At 34.4% G+C, this 25,641-nt stretch overlaps 3 protein-coding genes across 5 annotated transcripts; 2 read left to right on the top strand and 1 right to left on the bottom strand.

Annotated features, from left to right (window-relative positions):
- The first annotated feature begins 149 nt into the window (after positions 1-149).
- LOC122316788 (probable glycosyltransferase At5g03795) lies at positions 150-4,194 on the top strand. Its single transcript, XM_043133575.1, has 6 exons — positions 150-419; positions 507-824; positions 1,577-1,863; positions 2,199-2,431; positions 3,527-3,684; positions 3,872-4,194. The coding sequence occupies exons 1-6, from the start codon at positions 252-254 to the stop codon at positions 3,971-3,973; spliced, it is 1,266 nt and encodes a 421-aa protein (XP_042989509.1). The 5' UTR covers positions 150-251; the 3' UTR covers positions 3,974-4,194.
- An 8,174-nt stretch (positions 4,195-12,368) lies between these two features.
- On the top strand, positions 12,369-16,046 carry LOC122316786 (probable 1-deoxy-D-xylulose-5-phosphate synthase 2, chloroplastic). Of its 2 annotated transcripts, none has more exons than XM_043133573.1 (10): positions 12,369-12,553; positions 12,787-12,948; positions 13,166-13,330; positions 13,452-13,602; positions 13,736-14,007; positions 14,105-14,378; positions 14,478-14,758; positions 14,831-15,112; positions 15,210-15,494; positions 15,595-16,046. In XM_043133573.1, exons 1-10 carry the CDS (start codon positions 12,464-12,466, stop codon positions 15,739-15,741), a joined length of 2,109 nt encoding a protein of 702 aa, XP_042989507.1. In that variant the 5' UTR covers positions 12,369-12,463; the 3' UTR covers positions 15,742-16,046. The 2 variants fall into 2 exon arrangements, with proteins under 2 accessions (XP_042989507.1, XP_042989506.1); XM_043133572.1 differs by having other exon boundaries at positions 12,371-12,553; positions 14,451-14,758.
- Positions 16,047-17,588: 1,542 nt separating this feature from the next.
- On the bottom strand, positions 17,589-25,277 carry LOC122316785 (KH domain-containing protein HEN4-like). 2 transcript variants are annotated; one of them, XM_043133570.1, is made up of 10 exons: positions 24,511-25,277; positions 23,645-24,106; positions 23,276-23,551; positions 22,450-22,629; positions 21,574-22,023; positions 21,134-21,409; positions 20,103-20,303; positions 19,898-20,001; positions 18,963-19,074; positions 17,589-18,081 (listed from the first exon to the last, which is right to left on the bottom strand). In XM_043133570.1, exons 1-10 carry the CDS (start codon positions 25,066-25,068, stop codon positions 17,932-17,934), a joined length of 2,769 nt encoding a protein of 922 aa, XP_042989504.1. In that variant the 5' UTR covers positions 25,069-25,277; the 3' UTR covers positions 17,589-17,931. The 2 variants fall into 2 exon arrangements, with proteins under 2 accessions (XP_042989504.1, XP_042989505.1); XM_043133571.1 differs by having other exon boundaries at positions 19,919-20,001; positions 24,511-25,276.
- Between the last annotated feature and the right edge of the window lie 364 nt (positions 25,278-25,641).

Here is a 25,641-nt window from a genome sequence, read left to right on the forward strand (position 1 = left end):
TGGCTATTCTAATGTGAATATTTATATAAATAGAATAGTCAATATCTAAATTCAGCTTATATTCATAAAAAATATCATTTATATATGAATAATCCAATAACAATACTCTAAATGATTTACGCACCCGTTTAAAAATAAAATAAAAAACATTTTACGTTGGAACGGTTAGTCCAGTAATCTACTACTACTTCGCTTGGTTACTGGTACTCAATTGAGTCGATCCCACAACACAGCTCCACCGCCGGCGAGCAATGTCGACCGGCAAGCCACCTCAGACGGCGTACTTCTCATCGTCCTTACCGCTTTGCTCTCTCCAAGGCTCCCTCCTCACACTCGCCGTCCTAACCCTCTTCTCCCTCACCTATTTCTCTCTCAATTCCCTCCGCTCTCCTCTCCCCTCCTCTTCTGCCACCACTCAGGTTCGTTGATTTTACTTCCACTTCGCTCTTTCCCGAGAAATAAAGAAAATTTATTTACTGAATTTCTTTCTCTTTTTTGGTGCGAAGGTTTCTGTTGCTAAACTGGTTCGTGATGATCATAAAGCGGCGAAGGATGGGGTGGAGGAGGACGGGCTTTATGATATTTACCATTCCCCGGAGGTTTTCCGGTTGAATTACGCGGAAATGGAGCGGAAATTCAAGGTGTATATATACCCGGATGGAGATCCCAACACGTTCTACCAGACGCCCAGGAAGCTCACGGGGAAGTACGCCAGCGAGGGCTATTTCTTCCAGAACATTCGGGAGAGTCGCTTCCGCACTGAAGATCCAGATCAGGCTCACCTCTTCTTCATTCCCATTTCCTGCCACAAAATGCGAGGCAAGGTAAAGGTTTCTATTGCCAACCTTTTGCATTGTTTTGAAGAATTTTATGCAATCGTGGATCGTTAGTTACGGATTTGCATTAATGCTTTAAATAACAGAAGTGGAATTTCTCCTCTATTTTGAGGATTTTCACCGTTCGGGATCCGAGGACGTGTAACTTTGACTTGCTTTTGACTGAATTATACTATTTTTGTTCCCAATCTTTATTTCCTTAAATGACTCACGAAATGGATGGGAAAAAGACAACAAAAGCTTTAACCCCTTCTTGCTCATTTAAAAAAGGACAAAAAATGGTTTTCACGGAAAGAGCTTGCTGAATGAACTTTTTTGGTTTCAATTTCCAGGCCCCATTTTTGTGTTTTCAAATGAATGCTAAAGACTACGAATTTACCTGTCTTATCATTTATGTCAAGATAAAGGATGAATGAGTGTTCTTATAATATTGAACACAGGGATCAGCCCTTTCTCTTGCAATTGCTGTTTGTTTTCATCCTGTGTCATTTGTACTGTGGTGAGTTAATTTGAAGAACGACAAGTACAACAGCCGCATATGTGAATTTTTAGATGAGATATTCTACCTTGCTGAACATGGCAGGAAGTGCAACTTCAAAAACTCAAAAGTAGTGCTCTATTTTTCAGATGCTGATCATGTTCAAGAAATATACTACTAATACAATTCACAAACCCTTTCTTTTCTTGGTAAGTAATACAACACACATGCTGGGATCTGATGCTTGCTTTATTGTGTGCAGGGCACTTCATACGAGAATATGACCATAATTGTCCAGAATTATGTGCAAATGTTAATTTCCAAGTATCCTTACTGGAATCGGACCCTGGGTGCAGATCATTTTTTCGTCACTTGTCATGATGTTGGTGTTAGGGCAACAGAAGGACTTCCACTTCTTGTAAAGAATTCAATGCGGGTCGTGTGCTCCCCAAGCTATGATGTTGGATTCATTCCACACAAAGATGTTGCTCTTCCTCAAGTATTGCAGCCATTTGCGCTTCCAGCTGGAGGAAATGATCTCGAAAACAGGTAGAATTGTAGGATGTGAAATTTTAATGATCTTATTAACAAACCTTCACCTGTTGACCGAGTTGAGAGTAGATGACAGCCGATTTTATGGGGTTTTCCTTTTTTGATTATTTGTTCCTTTTTTCTCTGAGTTATTCCTTGAAAAAACAATTTGCTTTGCTTTCTTATTTCCTGAAAATTCCATATTGGAAAAAAAACGCACAGATTGGAAATTTAATTAATAAATAGGTTAAGGCATGCCTTACATGTGTAGCTGAAAATGATTTATCTTATTTTTGTAACTTATAGAATTCTCAAGGCATTGCTTATAAATTTATAACAAACGTGTCTTGCAGGACGACGCTTGGTTTTTGGGCTGGACACCGGAACTCTAAAATTAGAGTTATATTGGCACGCGTTTGGGAGAATGATACAGAGCTTGATATTTCCAACAACAGAATAAACAGGGCTATGGGACCACTGCTATATCAAAAGAGATTTTATAGAACCAAGTTTTGCATATGCCCTGGTGGTTCCCAGGTCAATAGTGCTCGTATAACCGACTCGATCCACTATGGATGTGTGCCTGGTAAGATTTGAGTGCTTCCTGGCTGTTTGTATGAGAATGGTACTGGATGGTTTTTATCCATCTTCTCTCTTACATGCATGGTAACTATGATTGTCGAATCATATGCCTGAACTATTGGGAATTAAAGACTCATGAGGCATGAATTATTTCAAACACTTTCTTCCTTCACTATACTCCAGCCTAACAAACTGAAAACAGAAGAACTGAACACAAGAAGATCTTTGTGGCATTTTTCCAATTTAATGTAGGTCTGAATTTTTTTCACCTGATTGAAACAAAAAAATAGAAGGGAAGTGCAGCTTGCTTCTTATTCCCGTGTTTGATGCCTTTCGTCTCTGCTTTGTAAACTAGTTATGTTAAACTACTTCTGAAACTGAACTGGCAGTCTCCATCAAACACCTGTAGAATATGATTGAGCCAGATGAGGAAACATTAAAGTTACCCAGCTACTAGCAGTTCAGTTTTCTGCTTTTAGACCTGATGGGAGCTGCCCCTGATGATACTCCAAGTAGGGAGAACGTTCCATGGGAGGCATTGGAAATTGTTCATCTTTTGAGTAATTTTGAGATGAGAATGTTTCTGTTATGGTAATGAAAGGTGAACTATGTAAGGGTTAGGTTTCTGGCAGACGCAGATAGCATTCTAATGTGGTGAATCCCATATGTTCACCCCATTGGGTACTTTCAGTGTGCTGGGTTCCCACACATTTGTCTCTTATTTTATTACTTATCCAACATACTAGAGAGGTTCCAACATATTCGTTACTCATCTCCCCTTCTAGCACAAAGACTTGGATTACATTTCCAGAATCAAAGGAACTTGTCATTTTTTTTTTTTTTTGAAGATGGAGGTCAGGCCTCCTTATTGTTAAAGAACTCATGCTGTTTTGACTAACATATTAGCGTGGTGTTTGGCTTGCATATTTTCCTAAAAGTGGTGTGAACAATGTCCAGAGCTTGTTGGGTGCCTTAGATATATATATATGTATATATATTTCTAATTACTGATTGGGAACCTTCCCATTCCCATATTCTGTAGAGATTTTCCATCTAACCATTTCCCCACCCAACTTCTTATGTATTGGATCTTTTGCAGTGATATTGTCAAATTATTACGACCTGCCATTCAATGATATTCTTGATTGGCATAAATTTGCGGTTGTGCTCAAGGAGAATGACGTATACCAGCTTAAGCAAATCCTCAAGGATATACCTGATGCTGACTTTGTCACACTCCATAAGAACTTGGTTAAGGTAGATGCCTCTCTGTTTCAACTTGAATACTTTAAATAGTATAGTTTATTTGTACTTGCTTTAAGTTTTACATATAAGCAATCTGCTATGTCCTTTATATTTTCTGTTTAGTGCAAGTGCGTGAATAACTCGTGGGAAAAAAAGGAGAAAGAACCGATGAGATTATTTTTGGATTGTTTCTTATCAGGTTCAGAGACACTACCAATGGAACTCTCCGCCAATCAAATTTGATGCATTCCATATGGTCATGTATGAGCTTTGGTTGCGCCACCATGTCATCAAATATTGATTAGTATGTAATTCCATTGTACGCTAATTGGCTAGAAACCCAAAAGGTTGTAAATTGTTATACACCATTCTCGCATCTACCTAGTTAACTTATGGTGAAGGGAAGTAAAGTTGGGGGCATTACTTGTTTTTTCCCTGGTTCAGGTTTTCCCCCTACCATTTTGTACCTGCAACTTTGGTTAATTAATTTCTTGAATGATACAAGATCAGAAGTGTTGTGTATTGGGTCTGTGAGAAGTCACTATATTGTTTTCAGAGTAATGCTACAAATCACACTCACATCTCATTCTCATCTCATCACATTATGTAAAATGTGTTACCTTTATCATCCTTGAATAGTTTTTTTTTTTCAAAGAAATTTAAAGATTGATGGGCAGTACCATCTCATCATAGTAGGATGGAAGTGCGGTTTGTAAACTTTTCTTGTTTTCAATTCTGGGTTCTTCGTGATACGACTTGGACTGATTGAACCGAAGGGACAACGCTCAAGCTGGATTTCAAGCCGTAATGCTTGTGGTTGGGTTTACGAATCCGATCTTGCTGTGAAGATCGAACCAGGTGACTTCTTTCGCGTTATGGGAAATTACAACTTGTTGGAATCTTTACAAACGATTATAAGTTTTTGGAGTGCATTATTGCTGTCCTTTAAAAGGAACTTTCTCGTTTACTCTTACAGCATTAGTAGTGGGTTTAATAAGTTTGTCTAAAATTTGATTAGAACATTCATTTTTACAAATTTAGTTAGCCATTTTTCAACAATATCAAATAATTCAACAAATCTATCAATATTATATTAAGATATTGATTTTAAAATTTTCATTTATTTTAATTCTAATTATAATTTAAATATTTATTCGTTATTAAAAAAATATATATTAATTTTCTAACATTCATACTATTCCGAGTGATAAAGTTTTCTAACATTTTTTTTACAATAGTCATAATTTTTCAACTGATATATAGTTGTATAAAAATTTATGATTGTATTAAATTACTAGAACCAAAAGAGAAATCTATTCCTGTTGCTGTGTTGATGGGATGATAAAATCATTGCATTGTCGCAAATACTAAAATATCAAAGTTAAAAATATCCCTAGTGGCTCAATGAGTAAGGCTTCAACTATAATTTAGGTCTGATATGTACAATCCAAGACAATTAAGTAAGATGTTTCAAGCATAATATTAAGAGTAGAAAAAGTTGAGCCTATGAAAAAGCTAAAATCGTGCTTTTAGAGTTGAGAAAGAAATGAAATCGTGCTTCAAGTGGGTGCAAAACGAGTAGACGCGGGAAATGATATTTTTTATGTCAAAATAATATTTTGGTCAGCAGTTGAGGCTCAATAAATTTGGCCAGTAGAATTGATAAAAGTTAAAATTATTTTATCTTTGTTGAGTCTACTGTAATTCCTTTTTAAGCTTACTAGTTAAATGATGGTCAAATTTTAAATTTATTGAGTCCACTACTAATACTCTAACACCTGTTGCATTCTGCTTTCTATAGAAGACAACATTTCTTCTCCTTTTCATGCCAGATGTTTTTGGATTTCAATTTCAGCAAGAAGAGGTCAAATAGAGGGGCATAAGTAGTAACGGCTCTTGATTATTATTATTAACAAAACATTTTTCCTTGGTGGCCTCTTGATGTAGGGATTGGACAGCCTGCAAGATTGTATTTTTGACTCCTTAGAATACGGATGACGTGGTACTTTTATTCTATCATAATAGATATATAATTAAAATTTCTTGTATAAGTATCAACTTTAAATGATATACCATATTATGATTATGATTACTTGTTAACATATAGTTGGATTATAGCCTGTTTTGTACCTTACGAAAGGAAGCTTACACTTGGTAAAAGAAGAGCTACTTGTCCCCAGTACCCTTCTACACATCATTTCATTTGGGAAAATCCAAGGAAGGACGAATGATTATGATTTGGACTAACCTTCCCCTCATTCCTGAATGTCATCGTCGTTCGGACTTCAGGTTGGGCTGGGGTAGTTAGGCCCAGATAGCTGGGCCATGGTTGCAGGAGTGGCAAATTGTAATGTGAAAATAATTTATAAGAATAAAATTTTTATATACAGTCATTTTTATGTATTATTTTATACATTTTATTAATAAATTAAGTTTTAAAATAAAAAATAAATTGAACGAACTTTTTCAATTTTTAATATTATTAAAATAAGGTTTCTAAACAAAATAAATTACAATTTTTTTTTTTTTATAAATTATTTGCAATTCAATATTGAGAATAAATGTGATAATTAACAATTTTTATTTATTGAAAAAACATTGAGATCAATTGACATGTTAAATGATTTTATTTTTATTTTACATTCAAACTTGAAACTTCTTATATAATTATTCACACTTTTAAGTAATCTTTTAATTTTTATAATTTACAAGTTTTTATATATCTTACTGCCCCCTTACCTTTTTTTTTTAGAGAAAAACTATCTTTATTGATTCTCTTTAAAGCAAAGAATGAATACAATGAGAATAATACTCTAAATGAGTGATCTCCTCGTAGAGATCTAGTGCACTTTTTGCTAAAGTGTGAGCCACAATATTGACCTTTCTAGTTAAATGCCTTACTGACCATTACTCCAATTACACTACCCTTCCATCCCAGTCTCTTACAATTACTACAATTCCCAACTTGCATTGAACTTTGCTGATAGCAGCATCCCAATTGATTTTGTAGAAATTTGAGGGAGGCACTTGCCAGTGGAGGTTTGTCATAGGTGCAAGGCTAGTCTCATTGAGGTGCTGTGGAGAGTACCTTCTAATGTTTTCTAATGCTTGGCTTGAATAGTTCACCAATGAGCATGGAGGTATGAATTTGCCTTAAAAAAATCCATGTATTCCTTCTTTTCCAAATCTGGTGGCTTGTCACTGTAAACTATTCAATTTCCTCATCATTCATGTGAACAGAAATGTTTCAGAACCTCTTTGAAGGAATTTTTCTCGGTGTTGCGTTTATGTAATCTTCAAGAGCATAAACCTCAAACATCTTGTACCGATACGCAGTTCCACACAGCATGTACTACAGTTTTAGGACTTTCCATGCATTTTGGATAGGTAGGATTATCCACACCTTTCCTTTTAAATAAGTTCATCTTTGTAGGTAGAGCCTCTTGGCTTGCGCTCCATAGGAAAACCTCAATAGCATTTGGGACTATGAGTTACCAAATATTGTTCTAAGTTTCTGTTTTGAAACTGTTAGCATATGACTGGTTCTCTCTACAATTTCCCCTTGCAAGTGATATGCACTTTTAATAGAGAATTTGCCATCAGCTATACATCTCCATGATAACTTGTTTGAGTTGTAACAAGGGTTTATAGGAAGTTCTCTGATCATTTCAACTTCAGATTCACAGAACATGTCTTGTAATGAGATAAATTACACTGCTTGGTGTCACTCTCGATAAGTTCTTTAACCTTAGTCTCATCAGACGTCAGGTATTAAAATGATTTTTATTGGATGTTGACAAATGTGACCCACAGAGTTTTTGTTACGGAAATATGACCCCACGACTTCTATTATGGTATTGCAGTCATGCTCAGACGTACTTGGTTGTCCAGCGTTTGGTCTCGATATATAGATATAAACAAAGATGAAAAATCAAAAGTTGGCATGCATGCTTCATGATTTTTTTTTCCCCTTATATTTACTTTTTTTAAATCGCAAAACTTTTTAACGAATTATAACTAAAAGTGTTAAAAGAATTATAATTAAACTTGTTAAAATAAGTTTACGAATATATGTGATTTTATGAAAATATATTTGATTTTATGAAAATATTAAATTTACAGTATTATAATAAAAATAATTTTATAATTTAATATATCATATTACATTACATCAATTTATAAATTTATTTTTATAATATCTATTTGTATACCAAACATACTTATATTAATTATATATATATATATGTGGTGAATTATAAAATGATGACATGATGGTTGTTGATTATATATAGATATATAGCAATGCTATACACCATATCACCATCTCACTTATATTTCATTACATATGATGTGATGTATTTATTATTATTTGATGATAAAAAAAATATAATAAAGAATTATTTAATAATAATAAATGTATCATATCTTATTAAATTAGATACAAATAAGATAATAGTATCATGTATAAAATTTTCCATATATATACGTAATATTTATATTGAATTAAGAGAGAGCGACATAAAAAGTGGTGTAAAAGAAGACAAAGGGTAGTAATGTCGGAGGCATATGGTCATGAACCAACCTGGTGATGATCTCTCTCTTCAGTAGAAACTCAACGCTCCCTCTCCAATTCTGTTTGCAAAGGAAAAATTTTAGTTGCAAGTATAATTATGTACTAATATTAATATGTATACCAATCTAATATGATTGATCAAAAAATAAATTTTATTGAAAATAATGTTAATTTAAATTTTGAATTTGAAAAAATTAGTATTGGTACGTAAATTAGTATACGACTTTGCTTGTACGTAGCAAAACTTGTTTACAAAAGGATCTGGCCAGTTTTGGGTCGAACGATTTTCTTTTTTAATTATTTAGAATGTATTTGTGAAAAATCTCATATTAATAAATTGTATATATATATATACTTCTAAAATTAGGTGAAATTTTGTTTCGAACATTTGATATTAATAAAAAAATAGAAATAATTTATACAATTTTAGAGTATGTAAATTTTATATATTTTATTTAAAAAATATAATAAATTTAAGATTCGCAAATTAACTTAAAAAAATAGTCCGGCCACAAAATGTGTTCCTTCAGTCAAGACTAGCTTCCTAGATCGTCCCTCAAACACGTCAAGATAGCGCCGAAACACCCACGTCTCTAGTTGATGGCCTTTGTAACATATATATATATATATATATATATATCTACACACACACACCCTATGTGCTATTGGTTAATGTGTTACAAACTGTAAAGATCAAGCTACATAATTCTTTGTACGTGATTGGTTCATGTTTTAGTTTAAGGCTATTTTGGCAAATTCTAATCCTCGACTCTTTCATCAATATTCCATTATCCTTACCTTGACTTCTTCATATCATTGTGTCAAGTTTATTTTAATTCAAGTAATGCTGCTCAATCTCATGCTTCTCTTTCCTAATATTATAATCCCACGCCTGTGGTATACTGTAATTGCATTCTACATCACTTTCGTTTTAGGTAAACCTTACGCTGACAATGATATTTGCTACACTACTAGCTAGAGCTGCTAGCTCTTTTTTTTTTTTCAATGATATTTCATCGTAACAACGGAACAGGTTTGGTAACTTAAAATTTTCATCTTAAACTTAAAATTTTAATATTATTAATATAATTTTTTTAAATCTCTACATAAAATATAATAAACAATTCAATTTATTCAAATCTTAAAATAATAATAATACTAAAAAATAATATTTTAAACTTTCATTCAAAATTTAAAATTTTCATATCTACTCTTAAACTTGTATGTTAACGTGGTTTTACCATTCGATAGATCATATTAAGGTATTTCAATTTATAAATTTATTTACCTAAGTTTTTTATAGAAATAAAATATTTTTCATATATATATTTATATATAACATAAAAAAGAATGCTATGAAAGACGGTGGGTGATCGGTATAATTAATCTTAGGAAAATAATATATAAAATATTTAAAAAGGAATAAAGCTAGAAAAAGCCAAATAAATGTCATAACCTATGAGCAGCCTGAACTCCAAAAAGTTGCCGACCATAATCTAACAGAAGCATCTAACAGTACTGTTGTAGTCTGTGCTTTCGATCTACCCATAAAACGTGTCATCTAACATAATTCCTTTGCTACCTTTAAAACGAAAACCAAAGTGATTGGAAAAAAAAATTGATCATGGAACTGATGATGACGACGACTTTAAATAATGAGTTTATATATATATATATATATATTTATATATATATATATGTATGTATGTATAATCATGAACATGGTATATACTTTACGTGTTGATCAAATCCTGCATTCATATGAACATGGTATATACATGCATCAGTGTTCGTCTTTTAGATGGTTTGTTAGTAGAGGTTGAATCTTTCATTTCTATGAAGGGTGAAGTTGAATCACTGTTTAGACAGAGTAATCTCTCTTGAACGTTTGTTTGTAGAGAACATCAGCAATAATGAAGTCCAGACCAGTCTAACAGTATACTAGTAAAACTCCAGATGGTTGATATGGAGATATTCTCACATGTATCTAGTTATGGATGTAAGTTTCTTTTGATAAATGAATAAATGGTGACATTTCCTTTAAAAAAAAAAGTGTACATGCATGAAATTACATTTGTATTAAATATCCTGTTTGGATACAAAAAATATTTTATCTCACCTCATTATTTCAATTTTTTTAAATTTTTACATAAAATATAATAAACAATTAAATTTTTTCAAATTTCAAAATCATAATAATATTAAAAAAATTATTTTAACGGTATTTTATTCAATTTTTAATTTTCATCTCAACTCATCTTATCTTAATTCACCATCCAAATGACATATCTCATATCATATTACTTTTACAACTTTTCCAAAATTTTATACAAAATATAATAAATGATTCAATTTTTTCAAATCTCAAAATAATAATAAGATTAAAAAATATTATTTTAATAATATTCTACTTAACTTTCATCTCAATACATCTCATTTCAACTTAAAATTCAAAGGACATCTAAGAATACTAGCTCCCAATCTGCCTAGAATCTTCAGTTGTAATTATTGTATTATTCAGGGTTCTCGAATAAATTAGAGCGTCACCATCTTTAAAAGAAAAAGAACTCCCAACATACAATAATGATCAATTATATATGATAATAGTTATAAAACCATCGAACTTACTATATTTGTCAAATGATTAAAATTTTAAGCCGTAACGAATCTTGATATCATGTCTCTTCATTTTAATTTATTAATATATCATAAAAATATCAAAATATATTCGATATCTAGGGTTAATTGTAAAAATAAATCCTCGAACTTTTCAAGTGTTTTTCTCAAACACATCTCTAAACTAGGACTTGTGACTTTTAATTTGCATTACAAGTTAAATTGTTTATTATATTTTATGTATAAATTTAAAAAAATTATAATAATACGATGAGATAAAATGAAACATTTTCATTATCGTAATAAAGCTTATGCTCTTATTGCAACACAAAATGCGTTATTAAAATTTAATATTTATATGAATAATTTTAACGAAATGCTATTTTATTATTATGATCACTACATTAAACATATTTCGAAAAGATTGTATATATTGACGTGTCTTGTTATTGTACATTAGATTAAAAAATTCTTTTTATAAATTTAATACAATTTGTGAGCTTTATTTTTATTAAATCTTTTATAAATTAAATATTTCTTCGATTGCAAATGCCCTTTTCTTTAGTTTCTTTTCTAATTTCTTCTTCGTTTTGTATTAGGAAGTAGATTGGTATTTTTTTTTGGAGTGATCAAAAGGATATGAATAAGCAATCGGAGTTGTCTTTTCTATGTGCATATGATTCGAATAATACCCTACCTAGTGTAAATTAGATGAAAGGGACCTAAACATCAGGTAGCTACAAACGATTCTTTGATTTATTTTATTTTATTTTATATATGGGGTGAGAGTTTCGAAGATGTTCTCTCGTTTAGAGATTAGATCTTATGTCATATGATTTAAAAAATCCTAACAACGAATCCTTTAGTTTGACTCAAATTATTTGAGCTATAATTTAGACTAGAGGCATGTTTAGGATTGCATTAGTAATCTTAAAAAGTGATTAGATAGGTTTAAAAACACTTTAACAAAAAAAATTAAGATATTTAAATATTACATATTAAAGTATTCTTTGATTTCAAATAAACGAACAAGTACGTTTAAGAAAAAGTATTTGAAATGTAGTTTTAATTTTAAAAATATTATTAAATGAGTAAAAATACCTGTATTATTTTAAAATAACTACACTTTTCAAATTTTTAAAAATATGATGATAATTTTTAAAAATCCAATAATTATTGTTTCTATCTCATAAAATATTTTTTAAAATTTGTTTCTAAATAAATATAACATATTTAAAAATATTTTAAATATATGATTATTAAATAATAAATAATTTTTTAATAATAAAATTTATTACTTAAACTTTAAATTATAAACTCTAAAATTATAAATTATATTTTCTTCGTTAACAAACATGCATTTAATAGATTATACATCCTTTATCTGAGAATTCAATAGATTATTAAGCATTTAATACAGACGATCTCGGAGGATTTATATTCATTAAAGATTTGAGATATTGGTCAAGTACACTGTACAACGCCAAGTTGGTGTTCCTCGCTCTGTCCTATGCCTATATAAAAACAGAAGCTTTGGTTCTTGTCCACTCCACAATGCTCAGCCTTTCTCACTCCACTTTCTCTCGCTAGATTGTATCAGTCATGGCGGTTTCTGGTTCCTTTATCAGAACGAACCAATCTCTTTATCTCCACCTGAACGCTCCAAGATTAAATCATAGTTGCAAAAACCAGGTGAAAAATAAATCCTATATGCTTTTCTTAATTCCCTTTCTGTTAGCTATTCTAATTACCAAATGGGCTCCATTTTTTTATGCTCTATAAACGGAACAGCGGTTCTCATTTTCTTTTTCTTTCCAATAATTTGCTTTAAAGATGACACTTTTTGGTTGTTTTTGATTGTGGGTATTATGATCTCGAAACCATGTTTATCGGGGTGCAATTGGGTTGATTATGTGTTACAACAGTTCTGCTTGAGAGCATCTGCAAGTGGCTCAGATGGTGAGAAACGGAAGATGATATGGAAAGAAAAAGATGGATGGAAGATCAATTTCTCTGGAGAAAAACCTGCCACGCCATTGCTGGACACCATCAATTACCCAGTTCACATGAAGAACCTATCCACACAGGTAAACCATATTGTATTATGCATTATCATATTGATAATCTTTTTTTTTTTTTTTTTTTTTTTTTTTTTTTTTTTTTTTCTCGGTTACGCAATAAAGTTCATCAATACAAATAGGTTCGGGTTTCCTTTTACACATCCACAGCCGGCTCAGAGTTTGTCTCTTGTTTCTTTCCATAGCAGCTTGTTTTTGGTTCTAATAATTAAAATTATCTTTCCAGGATCTTGAACAGCTGTCTGCAGAGCTTAGAGCAGATATTGTATACTCAGTATCAAAGACAGGTGGGCATCTGAGTGCAAGCTTAGGAGTGGTGGAGTTAGCAGTGGCTCTGCATCATGTGTTCAACACCCCTGAAGACAAAATCATATGGGATGTGGGCCATCAGGTGAGCAAACTTTATTTTCTGAACGTGAATGGCTCGAAAAGTCGATTCGATTTATACAGAATATTAAATTTTCATTTTTCGATTTTCCGAGGTACAGTTTCTGAAATGTTAAGTTTTGCAGGCATACCCACATAAAATTCTTACAGGAAGAAGGTCGAGGATGCACACCATTAGGAAAACTTCTGGACTTGCAGGGTTTCCTAAGAGGGATGAGAGCATCTATGATGCTTTTGGTGCAGGGCACAGTTCGACAAGCATATCTGCTGGCCTTGGTGTGTTTGGTTCTCTCCTGTTATTTTCCCATCCTTTTCTACAATAAATAAATGTATATATGAGATATATACAAGAAAATCACTAAGTTTAAGTATTCATTTTTTTTATAATAAAAAAATAAAAAAACGGCAGGTATGGCTGTTGCAAGGGATCTTTTAGGGAACAAGAACAATGTAATCTCCGTGATTGGAGATGGAGCCATGACTGCAGGCCAAGCATACGAGGCAATGAACAATGCTGGATATCTTGATGCTAACCTGATAGTTGTGCTAAATGACAATAAGCAAGTCTCTTTACCCACGGCTACTCTAGATGGCCTAGCAACTCCGGTCGGAGCCCTCAGCAGTGCGCTGTCGAAGCTCCAAGCAAGCACTAACTTCCGTAAACTTCGTGAAGCAGCTAAAGTAAACATCTAACTTAAATATGTTTTTACCCTGTACAGATTCCTTAAATCTTTATAATATTCTGAAAGATAATGACTAAGTTAATATCTGTTAAAAGAGCATCACAAAGCAAATTGGATGGCAAACACACCAAGTTGCTGCCAAAGTTGATGAGTATGCAAGGGGTATGATTAGTGCTGCTGGGTCCACTCTCTTTGAGGAGCTCGGACTGTACTACATTGGTCCTGTGAATGGCCATAATGTTGAAGATTTAGTCACCATTTTCGAAAAGGTAAAAGCAATGCCTGCTTTAGGGCCAGTATTGATCCACATCGTGACAGAGAAAGGGAAGGGCTATCCCCCAGCTGAGGCTGCACCTGATAAAATGCATGGTGAGATGAATTTTGATAATTCATGGTCTTGTTGTATGAGTTCTTTAGAAGTTTCTAAGTTTGTTGTTTCAGGGGTTGTTAAGTTTGATCCCAAAACAGGCCAGCAATTTAAGACCAAATCCTCAACACTTACATATACTCAGTACTTCGCTGAATCTCTTATCAAAGAAGCTGAAGTAGACAAAAAGATTGTAGCCATCCACGCAGCAATGGGCGGTGGGACTGGTCTCAATTATTTCCAGAAGAAATTTCCAGAGCGCTGCTTTGATGTGGGGATCTCTGAGCAGCATGCTGTCACATTTGCGGCTGGCTTAGCCACAGAGGGACTCAAGCCATTCTGTGCTATCTATTCATCGTTCCTGCAACGCGGGTATGACCAGGTGAGTCAAGAACATTTTGCAGATTTTATTGCATTTTCGGATTCCTGCTAACACTTTAAAATGGTTACGAAGGTGATACATGATGTAGATCTCCAAAAATTACCCGTCCGTTTTGCAATGGATCGAGCTGGTTTGGTAGGTGCTGATGGACCCACCCATTGCGGAGCATTTGATATTACATACATGGCCTGCTTGCCTAACATGGTGGTCATGGCTCCATCGGACGAAGAAGAACTGATGCACATGGTTGCCACAGCAGCAGCCATTGATGACAGACCCAGCTGCTTCAGGTTTCCAAGGGGTAATGGGATTGGAGCGGCTCTTCCTCCTAATAACAAAGGGATCCCTCTTGAGGTTAGCACAACTAAGTAGCTGTAAAATGTACAACTAGAAGTATATATCGGAAACATATATAGATTAAATGCTTGCCCTCTTTCCGAAAATTGTGTAGATTGGAAAGGGAAGAATACTGTTGGAAGGCTGCAGAGTTGCTCTTTTGGGATATGGTTCAATAGTTCAGCAATGTCTGCAAGCAGCAAGCGAGCTGAAAAGCAGAGACATCTTTGTGACAGTAGCTGATGCAAGATTTTGTAAACCTTTGGATACAGATCTCATAAAGCGATTAGCCCATGAGCATGAAATCCTAATCACAGTGGAAGAGGGTTCAATTGGAGGTTTCGGATCTCACGTATCACACTACCTAAGCTTAACTGGTATTCTGGATGGACCCCTCAAGGTAATTTTACTTCAATATAGATGCTTCAAGCTCCATTTTGAGGAAAGTTTCCTTCTTTTGTTGTCCTGACTCCTGATTCCTTTCGGAGCTCTCTCTGCAGTTGAGAGCAATGGTGCTTCCTGATAGATACATTGACCATGGATCGCCACAAGATCAGATTGAAGAATCAGGGCTCTCTGCACGGCACATCTCAGCAACAATCTTATCTCTCTTGGGCAGGCCAAAAGAAGCGCTTCAGTTAAAGTGAGCACATGCATGGAATCAAGTTCCTGCCTTGAGATACTTGAAAAAGGCGCACGCATCTCCATCTTTGGAACGTATGGTTTCATTTTTCTAGCTACAGGAGGGAGTGAGAATCCAACTCAGAGATGCCTGTTTTGGATACTCCCACAAAGCGATCAGTAATCTTTCGAGTAATCCAAAGCATCATAGGGTAAAAAATGAATCAACAAAGCCAATATTATTATTATTATTATTATTTTATCAAGTACTGACTAATTCTGTCATACTGAAGATCACATAAAACATGATATTTTCTGCTGTTTATCTGTTTGTTTGTTTCAATTTGCAATCACAATGATGGAACATATGAAGGTGCATAAATGTAATCTAAACAACGTGGGTTCCCCCATTGTCTACACTTACTACTTTACCCAGTATAGCATATAACAATGCTCAATTATCAAACAAAAAAGATAACAGTAACGAATGCCGCATCAAACACAAAATGTAGGTTGCAAAATGGCTACCTGGCTGAATTTTATTAATAGTTGCGTATAGGACTTTAACCTAGCCGAGTTGGAGCGGGCAGTGTCCGGTCAAACTCGACTCTATTATTAAAAAAATCTGGCTTGAGCTCGACTCGAACTCATATTGAAATTTTTTAAATGTTCAAACTCAACTTCAGAGTGAGACATTTTCATCATGTCCAAATTTGACTAAAAATCAAATCGAGCGCTAAATTTACAATTCAGCTCGACTTCACTCCTTTATCATTTTATTAAAAAAATTGAATTAAAGAAAATTAAAAATAAAATAACATAATATTCTTACTCATAACATATTATTAGATACAATTTTTTTTTCTTTTAATCACAATTATTTATAAATATAATTAGACGTCTATAAGACCTATATAGGCTATTTGATTTTGACTCTTATCCAACGCTGATCATAATACTTACATAAGATAACATTTATACAATTATAATCATAAAATAATGAACTAAACACACACACGTGTGTGTATATTTATATATATCTATCACACGATGTATATTATATGTATTCTTCATAACTACTATGTATACCATATATATAAGGTGAACTGTATACATACATATAATATGATGTATTTTTGTATATTAATATATGTGCGCACTAATATATGAGCAAGCTAACTAGTCGAACCGAGCTTTTATACAAGCTTGTTCAAGAACGTTAGCCAAGTCGGAATAGTTATATATGAATTTGTATCATTTAATAATCAAATCTAACTTTCTATTCAATAACAAATTATTTAATAATAGAAAAAGTTGAATTCGAGTTTAATCGAGCCGAATTTGAATTGCCTGTCGGGTAGACTAATTTATTTACCATCCTACTGGCAAACTACAATATAATAAATCAATGGCTAACTGGCTAGTTATCTTTAACCCAATCCAAACGATTGGTTCATGAAGCAAAAATTCCTTAGGTGTTCTACCATGTATATGATTCATAAATCTGAAACATTACTTGTAATTTAAATGGTCAATATTTTCAAACCTCATTATTTATTCCTTCCATCAACCCAACATTTGTGTTCATATTTATCATGTTGAGCATTGTTTAGAAGTGAAATATATATATGGCAAAGTCCAAACCATTTAATTCAAAAGCATATAATATTTAATTTTACTTTGATATAAATATCCACGTTCAATTAACTCAAGTGATTTACCAAGTAATCATCCAACCCTTCAAATCAATGACACATTTAAATAAAATAGAATGAAGTGTAGCATTGCTCTTTCTCTTGAAACATGAAGCAGCCATAGAGTAAAAGAACAGGGGTAAGGTAATTGAGAAAGGCAACCCAATACAAAAAGAGAGTAGAGAAGAAGAAAATTAGTGTTGTAATATGAACATAAAGTAGATAAGCCAACGGTAAGCCTGTGATTACAAGTCCCCCCCACCTCCCCAAAGCCCCCATATAAAGAGAACTATGATTACAAGTTGAAAGATTACAAACATGTTAAGAAGCGCTACTATGGTTCTGTACCGAACTTTGTTAGTAAAACTTCAGAACAAAAAATTAGTGAACTAATACACAAGTAATATGTAACTTTGCCTTCGCTTTTAAGCGTAGTTTACACAGTAAGTATGGGAAATGCACAGGGACCAGCTCATCCTAAGGACAACTAAAGTGAGTAACAAATGGGTAAGCATGGATCAATCAATTATATGGTGTTTTCTTTGCAGATTGTATGAAGGCGTGAAGCAAGCTCTGGGCTGCGAAGGTTTTATCAGGTGTCCCTGATATAATGACCCTCCCTTCTCTTTCGCCAGGACGAGGATCATGCACCTCGACTTTTGCTCCTGAAATCTGATTCAGATTACCCAATATTAAAAACCATACAATGAATTTCTTTGATCAACTCCAGGACAAAACTGAAAGGATATAGCAACTGAATAATTACTGGAGGTAAAAGATTTAACTAACTGCAAGGTTAGCACAAGTTGAAGAAAATTCTGCTAGGCGTTCATGCTTGTATGCATGAGTGCTCAGAAAAGTTTTTCTATTTCCTCTTCGGATCCTAGTGACTTATTTACAGTGCCACCCCTGAAGATAAGGCAGTCTTTGGAAGTCACGTCAGGAAGTATCTCCCAGCTTAGGTCTGTAACTTCCAAATATTCTTCCACTGATTTTGACATTACGGGTCAGATATAAGATCTTTCTTTAAACAATTTTTTTTTTTTTTTATTGGTAAATAAGATTTTATTGATCATAAGGATTGGCAAGAGCCCAAGATCTTTCTTTAAACATTTGAAGTACTTGTTGAAAATTGAAACCACATAATTTACCTAATAATCATTGCATTGATGAGAAGTTAACCCAAGACTGCAACAAAGAATATAAATCAACCAAACATTAACAACTAAACATTAGTCTAAAGTTTAGATGTAAAATCACCATCTAAATTTGGAACAAGTACAAGACAGTAAACCTTATCTAATCATTCTGGATAAGCTACCTATTATAAATATTTTAAACTTCCAACTTTCTTTTGTATGCTAATTCATGATATTATTCGTTTGCCTTTTCAGAGAAAAGAAAATAATAATAGCCACCAATTGACCAAACCAAGCTATTCACAAGACAATGTGACACAAAACATGAATACAAGTACAACACAGTTCACAAATGATTTTTTTGATAAGCACATAGTTCAAAAGTGATAATGCCTTTTTCTATAGGTAATTTACCTGTTTTATTCGATCCAAGTTGCTCCCATCTTCACCATAAACAGAGCCAAAAACATGTTCAGAGATCTTAATCTCAACAGTAGTTGCTGTCACAGTAGCTAGTTTGTTTCCACTGCACAAAAATAAAACGTCTTTTTTAGAAGCTTTGAGGGTAAATTTTGCAGTCTTAAGGAATGTTCAAAATGAATTTTTATCAAAGGTGACTAGTTTTATTGATGACACCTTACATCATTGACATATTTTTCATAAAATGAAATAGATTTGCATCTATGGAGGTCAGGTTAAGAATCCAACAGTTTCGTCATCCCATTTCACTTTACTGAGGGATAGAAATGCAAGTAGATTCTCAGTATACAAGTCATACAAATCATTGCAGCCCCCAAATTCTCTTCTTTTTTTTCGCCCTTTAAGTCTTAACATGGCTAATTTCTTTTACTTTTTCCTTTACTCTTTTTTAATAGATTGCTTTTTCCTTTACTAATATTTTTTTTACTTTACTATTATAGAAAGAGATATAGAAAAATTCTCTAAAATATGTAATCCTCTGTCGTCTTTTGTTGGAAGATTGTCCATTGTCCCCATCTGCTTTTTACTTGTATTATTTTCAGACCATCCTCCTTTGCATAAGGTAGTTTATAGCAGTTTTTTTTTTTTTTTTTAATAAGTGGTAGTTTACAAACAGTTATGCTGCTATACCTAGATTATTGGAGTGTATTCCTTTTTTTTTTTAAAGTATTATTGGAGTATACTGACTACTGAGCTCCTGCTCACGCCCTAACTATAGTAGTACTCACCTAGCCAGCTAGGACTAAGTAAATATGAAACTTCGAATATATCGTACAAAAATGTGCATGCATACCAATCTCACCATTCCCTCATATCACTTATATGAAAACAAAATACAGAAAAGATGACAGACAGGACAGCTTCCTCACTTAATGTTACACGATACTGACCTCCCAAGCTCTAAATCCCCCCTAAAGGTTGTGAAGCCTCCTTCATTGTCTGAGATTGCTGTTGTTTGTCCTCTTCCAGCAGTCTGCAATTATAGCCACCCTTAAAACTGAGTCTCTTAGATTGAATAGAATCTTTTAATAATCTGGAGAAAGCAAAGACAACTGCAAAAGAGGGAATTTTAACCTGTGGCAGCTGAAACCTTGGTGAAGAAGGAGCACTTATGTTATGGGGAACAGCCTCATTTCTCAGATGGCCCTCACTCAATCTTAAATCGGGGGACTTCAAAGTCACTTCCCTGAAAACCTCACTGAGTAAAAGATAATCCCTGATACTGCTAGTGACTTGAAACAGAGCATTCTGTACACTTCTAAACTCTCCTGTAATCTGCACCCATTACAAGTTCTCTTTTCAGCATAAATTTGGCTAGCAGGTGGCACCATAAGTTTCTTATCAGTTGTTGTTAGAAACAATGACCCATTGCTCTCCCTAAATGCCTGAAAGGCTGTCTGCCAGTTAGGCAATTGCTTAACATCACATTATAACATTTCATTCTTTACAGAAATTAGACATCCAAATTTTGCTCATATATGGCGACTTGCCAAAAAATAGGCTCAAGAAAACTTAAAAGCAAGCCAAAAAGATATCATGCATGCAAGTTTGTATACATGCATGAGAAGTGTCAGTAATAAACATATAATGTTTACTCTTTTTTATTCCCTATAGCTGGAATTTTGTTTTGATAAGTTATTCCCTAAAAGCTGGAATTAAGGATATAGATCACATGAACAAAACTCTCGCAGAGTTATTCTGAAATTTTGAAAAGAAAAAGGAATTATCAAGTATCAACTGATCATTTAATATCTCAAATTAACTAGGAAGTACCAATATGGAAAAAAGAAATTACACAAATACACCCTTCATAAACACAAATAATAAACAAAATTTTCACAATATAATTTTTTTTTGAGAAATTTTTTTTTTTTTTTTTTTTTTTTTCACAATATAATCCTCAAGACTAAAGGATAAAATCTCACAAAGATACTCTAGTTCAGTCATGCTGACTAATAATATTAATCAAGATACTCTAGTTCAGTCATGCTGACTAATAATATTAATCAAGATACTCTAGTTCAGTCATGCTGACTAATAATATTAATCCCAAGATCCTTCCTAAATCATAATTGAATTTGGATAAATATGAAAGGTAATCACACCTGTACTACTAAATCACTCATTGAAGCACAATTTAGAATCTGCTCCCCTTCCAATATCCGTATATCAGCATCAGTGGCCCTTCTCATTTCTGAAAGTAGCTTACCACCATTCCCACTCAAATGACCAACAAAATCTGATGCAACTAGAAGCTTAGCTGTTACAGCTCGACTGTCACCCAAGCCTGACAGGAATCCCTTTTCAATAAAACCCTCAATAATTCTAGCGAAGACACGACCCACAGCATTTTGTGCAGGAGAGTATGATGATTCAAGGTTCTACAAGAGCTCAAGTCAACATCAGATCAATGATAAAGATCACACATGTTTGTGTCGCCATAAAGATAAAGAGATCAAAGGAAATAAATAGAAAAAGAAAAGAGTAGAATATTTCGAAAAAAAAAAAAAAAACTACTCTGCTAGCATCATGTAGCATGACAAACCTCAAACGCAGAGATGGTGACCACACGCTCACCATACTCTGTTAAAGGAGCTGCAAATGATATAGAAGCACCAGCTTCATTCTGCAGCGCTCTGACTATGAACCCTCTTTTTCCAATCACACAACCAGCTGCATGATTAGAACACAGCATTCTGAACACAACTTCTTGTTCTGTACCCTTTCCGTCCTGGCCAGAAACTACTACATCAGCATGTCTTGGCAATGATATATTGCCATTTAAGGCCATATTTCCTGAATTTCCAGGCAAAGGTGGTAACGGTGAACTAAGATGTGGTAACAGCTCTGCATGTGGATCAGGAGAAGATCCATAGGAAGAGCCCCCAAGAGATCTGGTTAAAGGGGTTGGGGCTTTGTCAATTGGAAGATAATCTTGGAGAGAGGTAGAAACCTCAATCAGTGCTTTCTTCATAGCTGAAATGCTGCCTGTAATCTGCCCCCATGGTATAAACAAATCATCAGATGAGAACAAAAGGGACCACGACTTTCCTCTGTTTAGATACAAAATTACATACACCAGATTCACCGGGCCGAGTTGCTAACCAGATTCTACTCTATATTCAAGTAAACTTTTCCCAGTAAAATATAAAATGAAGTTCCCTTAAAAAGAAAAATCTCTAGTCAAGATAATGGTAGAACATTGGTCACAATTTAGCATTAAAGATTCAACATGCAGTAATCATAGAGGTTAACATACCATTTAAGAATATATTTATGTCCTGGGTATTTTTCTGAAAGAAATAACTTTCAGGTGCTTTTGAAAGAAGGTATTTACTTTTGGATTCATCTACATATTTTTGAAGGATCGCAGAAACAACTGCAAAATGAGGAGAGGAGAGGAGAAGGTGGATTTTTTCACCTGTGGCAGCTGCAACCTCGGTGGTGAAGAAATAGCACCTATGTTGCTGGGAACAGTATCAGTTCTAGAAGGGTCTTCACTCGATCTTACGTAGGGGTACTTTGCTCTCAATTGATTATCCCTCAGACTAGAAGTAACTTGAAACAGAGCATTCTCAACACTCCGGTAATCTCCTGTAATCTGCACAAATTATTTCAACATAATTTTGGCAAGCAGGTGGCAATAAATGTTTCCTACACCACTTAATGTAAGAAAGGACTAATAACTCTCCCTAAATCCCTTGAAGGTGATCTACAAGTTAGAAAATCACCCGACATCATAAGATATGACATTCCAAGATCTGCTGTTATATGAGAACTTTCCGAAACACAATCACAGGAAAAATTAAATAATTAAGGAATCAAAATATATCATATTTTCTTGAACCAATACACACATGGGATTCCCTGCGATAAACACATAAATCTCTCTATGTTTTCTTTTTCTTATTTAGCTGGAACTAAGCATATAGATGCTTGGTAGAAAAATCTAGCATTCTCAAAAATTTTCAAAATAAAAAGAGATTATTAAATGTATCAATGGATTGTAATATCTCAAATAAAACGGATAACAGAAGAAAAATACTGGCATCAGTAAATATACGGTCTACTATAATGTACACTTCATAAACTCCAATTTTTTTTTTTTTTTAAATAACAACTAAAACAGCTGTTAAAATTAAAATATCACAACATACGCTACTTCGACTGTGTTAGCTAATAAGTAGTCTGTAAAATCCTATATAAACCACATTTTAATTCAGATATGAATAGGAAAGGTAACCAACCTGTACGACTGTATCGTTCACTGAACCACAAGTCAAAATGTGCTCCCTTTCCACTATCCGTATATCAGCACCAGTAACTTCTCTCAATTCTGAAAGTACCTTACCATCATTGCCACCCAAACAACCAACCAAATCTGATACAACTAGAAGCTTAGCCATTACAGGTCTACCCTCACTAGAGCCTGATAGAGATCCCCTTTCAATGACACCCTTAATCATTCTAGTGAAGACAAGAATTACAGCATTTTGTGCTGGAGACTGTGATGATTCAAGGTTCTACAAGAGATTAAGTCAACCCCAGATCAATGAAACAACATTTATACACAAATTAATCCACTAGCTTCCACGAATTATGGTAAGAAGACGAACCTCCCAAGCAGAAATGGTGACCACACGATCACCGGACTCATTTGTGGGAGCTGCAAACATTATTGATGCACCGGCTTCATTTTGCAGGGCTTTGACAATGGCCCCTCTTTTGCCAATCACCCACCCAGCCGCATGATCGGAACAGAGCATTCTGAACACAACCTCTTGTTGTGGAGAGTCCTTTTTGTCTTTGTCGCAGACTACTCTTTCGGCATATCTCGGCAAGGACAACGGTGATGTATCGCCGTGCGAAGCACTAGTTCCCGAGTTTTGAGGCAAAGGCAGCGGTAACGATGAACTAACATGTATAGGATGTGCCTGTGATTCGGGACAGGCTCCGTAGGGAGAATCCTCAAGAGGTCTGGTCATATGGGTTGGGGCTTTATCAAACGGTGGACAATCTTGGAGACTGCTAGAAACATCAACCAGGGCTTTCTTTACAGCCGAAAGGTCACCCGTAATCTGCCCCCACAGTATAAACAAATCCTCAGATGGAGAAAGGAAAAGCAAAATTTTCAAATGTTCAGTAGATTGGCCATGGTTTTTTTTTTTTGACAAGTAAGATTGGCCATGAATATGATGCCAACCAGATTCTAATTTCAATCAATAAAATAAAATGAAGTTCAACAGACAAAGTAATCGGACAAAGACAACATATCTGATCATCATAGGGAAAATAACCTACTTTTTGTTCTCCAGAAAAGCGAAAACGAAAAATAGAAAAGAAGCAACTGTTAAAATTATTCATTTCGTAAAGTATGTTCTCTCGCAATGATGCTTGCGAATCAGGTAGTTGTCTTTCACGAGAAGCAAACAGGTGGCTGAATCCTTTGGCCAGAAGAATTATCTCTCTCGTCATCTCTCACCTGAATCAATACATCGTCCTCGGCAGTCCAATGCGGAGCCGGCAAGATCCTAATCTGAGCACCGGTCTCGGTCCTCACTCTTCTGATGTTTTGCCCTCCTCTCCCCATCACCGCACCAACCTGAGACGTGTGCGCTAGCATTTTCCAACAAGCAACGTCCCAGCCCCCGTCCCCCACCTTTTCCGATACGCTCTCGAAAACCCTAAGGACGGCCTCCTGAGCACTCGAAACGTCCCGCCCATCTCTCGGCCCAAATCCAACGACGAGGACGACCCGAAGGTTGGAACCGGGGTCGACCGCCTCGCAGTGGATTCTTGTGGACGTCTCTCGGCGGATACGGGAGACGACGGCGCCGTTGTTGCAGAGGAGTCGGCCAACGTCAGAGACGTGGATAAGGAAGCGGAAGGAAACCTGTCCCGGTAAGAGTTTGATCTGTAGGCGTTTGGGACGATCCCGGTTGTTGAACGAAGCCTTGCGTTCTAGCGTGGAGGAAACGCCGTCGTTCGATTGGTCTGAAATTGATGAACAGGGACTCGGATCGTCCATAGGTGTGTGCATCCGTTGGGGTTTTGCGGGAGGGAGGAGGAGGGGGATACTGGGAGAGATGCTACGCTTGTACGGCAAGGCACAGCACTGAACTGAAACTCGTCAAGTTTGGGTCAGACTCCAGAGAGTGACAAGCGAGATGCCGGGAAAGCTCGCAAAGGTAGTTGTGTCGAGCAATTATGCGGTTATTCGGAATGCGATATGTGTTACTTCAAACGAGAATGACATATCATCGGTTCAAATAGACTTTAAGGTTTTTTTACTGTTACAGAAAAGGATAATACTAGTCCACCGCTGGTGGCTCCGCTGGTAGCTACCGCTAAGACTAGTTTATTTATTTATTTATTTTATTTCGTAATTAAGAAATTTTTTTTTAATAATGTTATAATTTTTTTTTTAAAATATATTTTAAAGTGTTAAAAAATAGATGTAAAAAATAAATTTTAAAAAAATACGAAAAACCACTAACGGTAACGTTGGGAGCGGTGTGTGTAACATGATCCTAAAGAAAAATTTATAAAATTTTTTTATGTTAATTATTGATATATTAAATATTTATAAAATTTGAATTTAAAAAAAATTAAT

Source organism: Carya illinoinensis, chromosome 7, assembly GCF_018687715.1.
Source record: "Carya illinoinensis cultivar Pawnee chromosome 7, C.illinoinensisPawnee_v1, whole genome shotgun sequence".
Lineage (NCBI taxonomy): Eukaryota > Viridiplantae > Streptophyta > Magnoliopsida > Fagales > Juglandaceae > Carya > Carya illinoinensis.

Excerpts from the sequence above, each read along its gene's own strand:
- LOC122316788 (XM_043133575.1), top strand. The coding sequence starts at position 252 with ATGTCGACCGGCAAGCCACCTCAGACGGCGTACTTCTCATCGTCCTTA. Across the intron at positions 1,864-2,198 it reads GGAAATGATCTCGAAAACAG|GACGACGCTTGGTTTTTGGG; the intron begins GTAGAATTGTAG and ends CGTGTCTTGCAG. Across the intron at positions 2,432-3,526 it reads CCACTATGGATGTGTGCCTG|TGATATTGTCAAATTATTAC; the intron begins GTAAGATTTGAG and ends GATCTTTTGCAG.
- LOC122316786 (XM_043133572.1), top strand. The coding sequence starts at position 12,464 with ATGGCGGTTTCTGGTTCCTTTATCAGAACGAACCAATCTCTTTATCTC. Across the intron at positions 12,554-12,786 it reads ATCATAGTTGCAAAAACCAG|TTCTGCTTGAGAGCATCTGC; the intron begins GTGAAAAATAAA and ends GTGTTACAACAG. Across the intron at positions 14,008-14,104 it reads AACTTCGTGAAGCAGCTAAA|AGCATCACAAAGCAAATTGG; the intron begins GTAAACATCTAA and ends ATCTGTTAAAAG.
- LOC122316785 (XM_043133570.1), bottom strand. The coding sequence starts at position 25,068 with ATGCACACACCTATGGACGATCCGAGTCCCTGTTCATCAATTTCAGAC. Across the intron at positions 23,552-23,644 it reads TCACCATTTCTGCTTGGGAG|AACCTTGAATCATCACAGTC; the intron begins GTTCGTCTTCTT and ends AATCTCTTGTAG. Across the intron at positions 18,082-18,962 it reads ACTTGGATCGAATAAAACAG|ATTTCAGGAGCAAAAGTCGA; the intron begins GTAAATTACCTA and ends AATCTGAATCAG.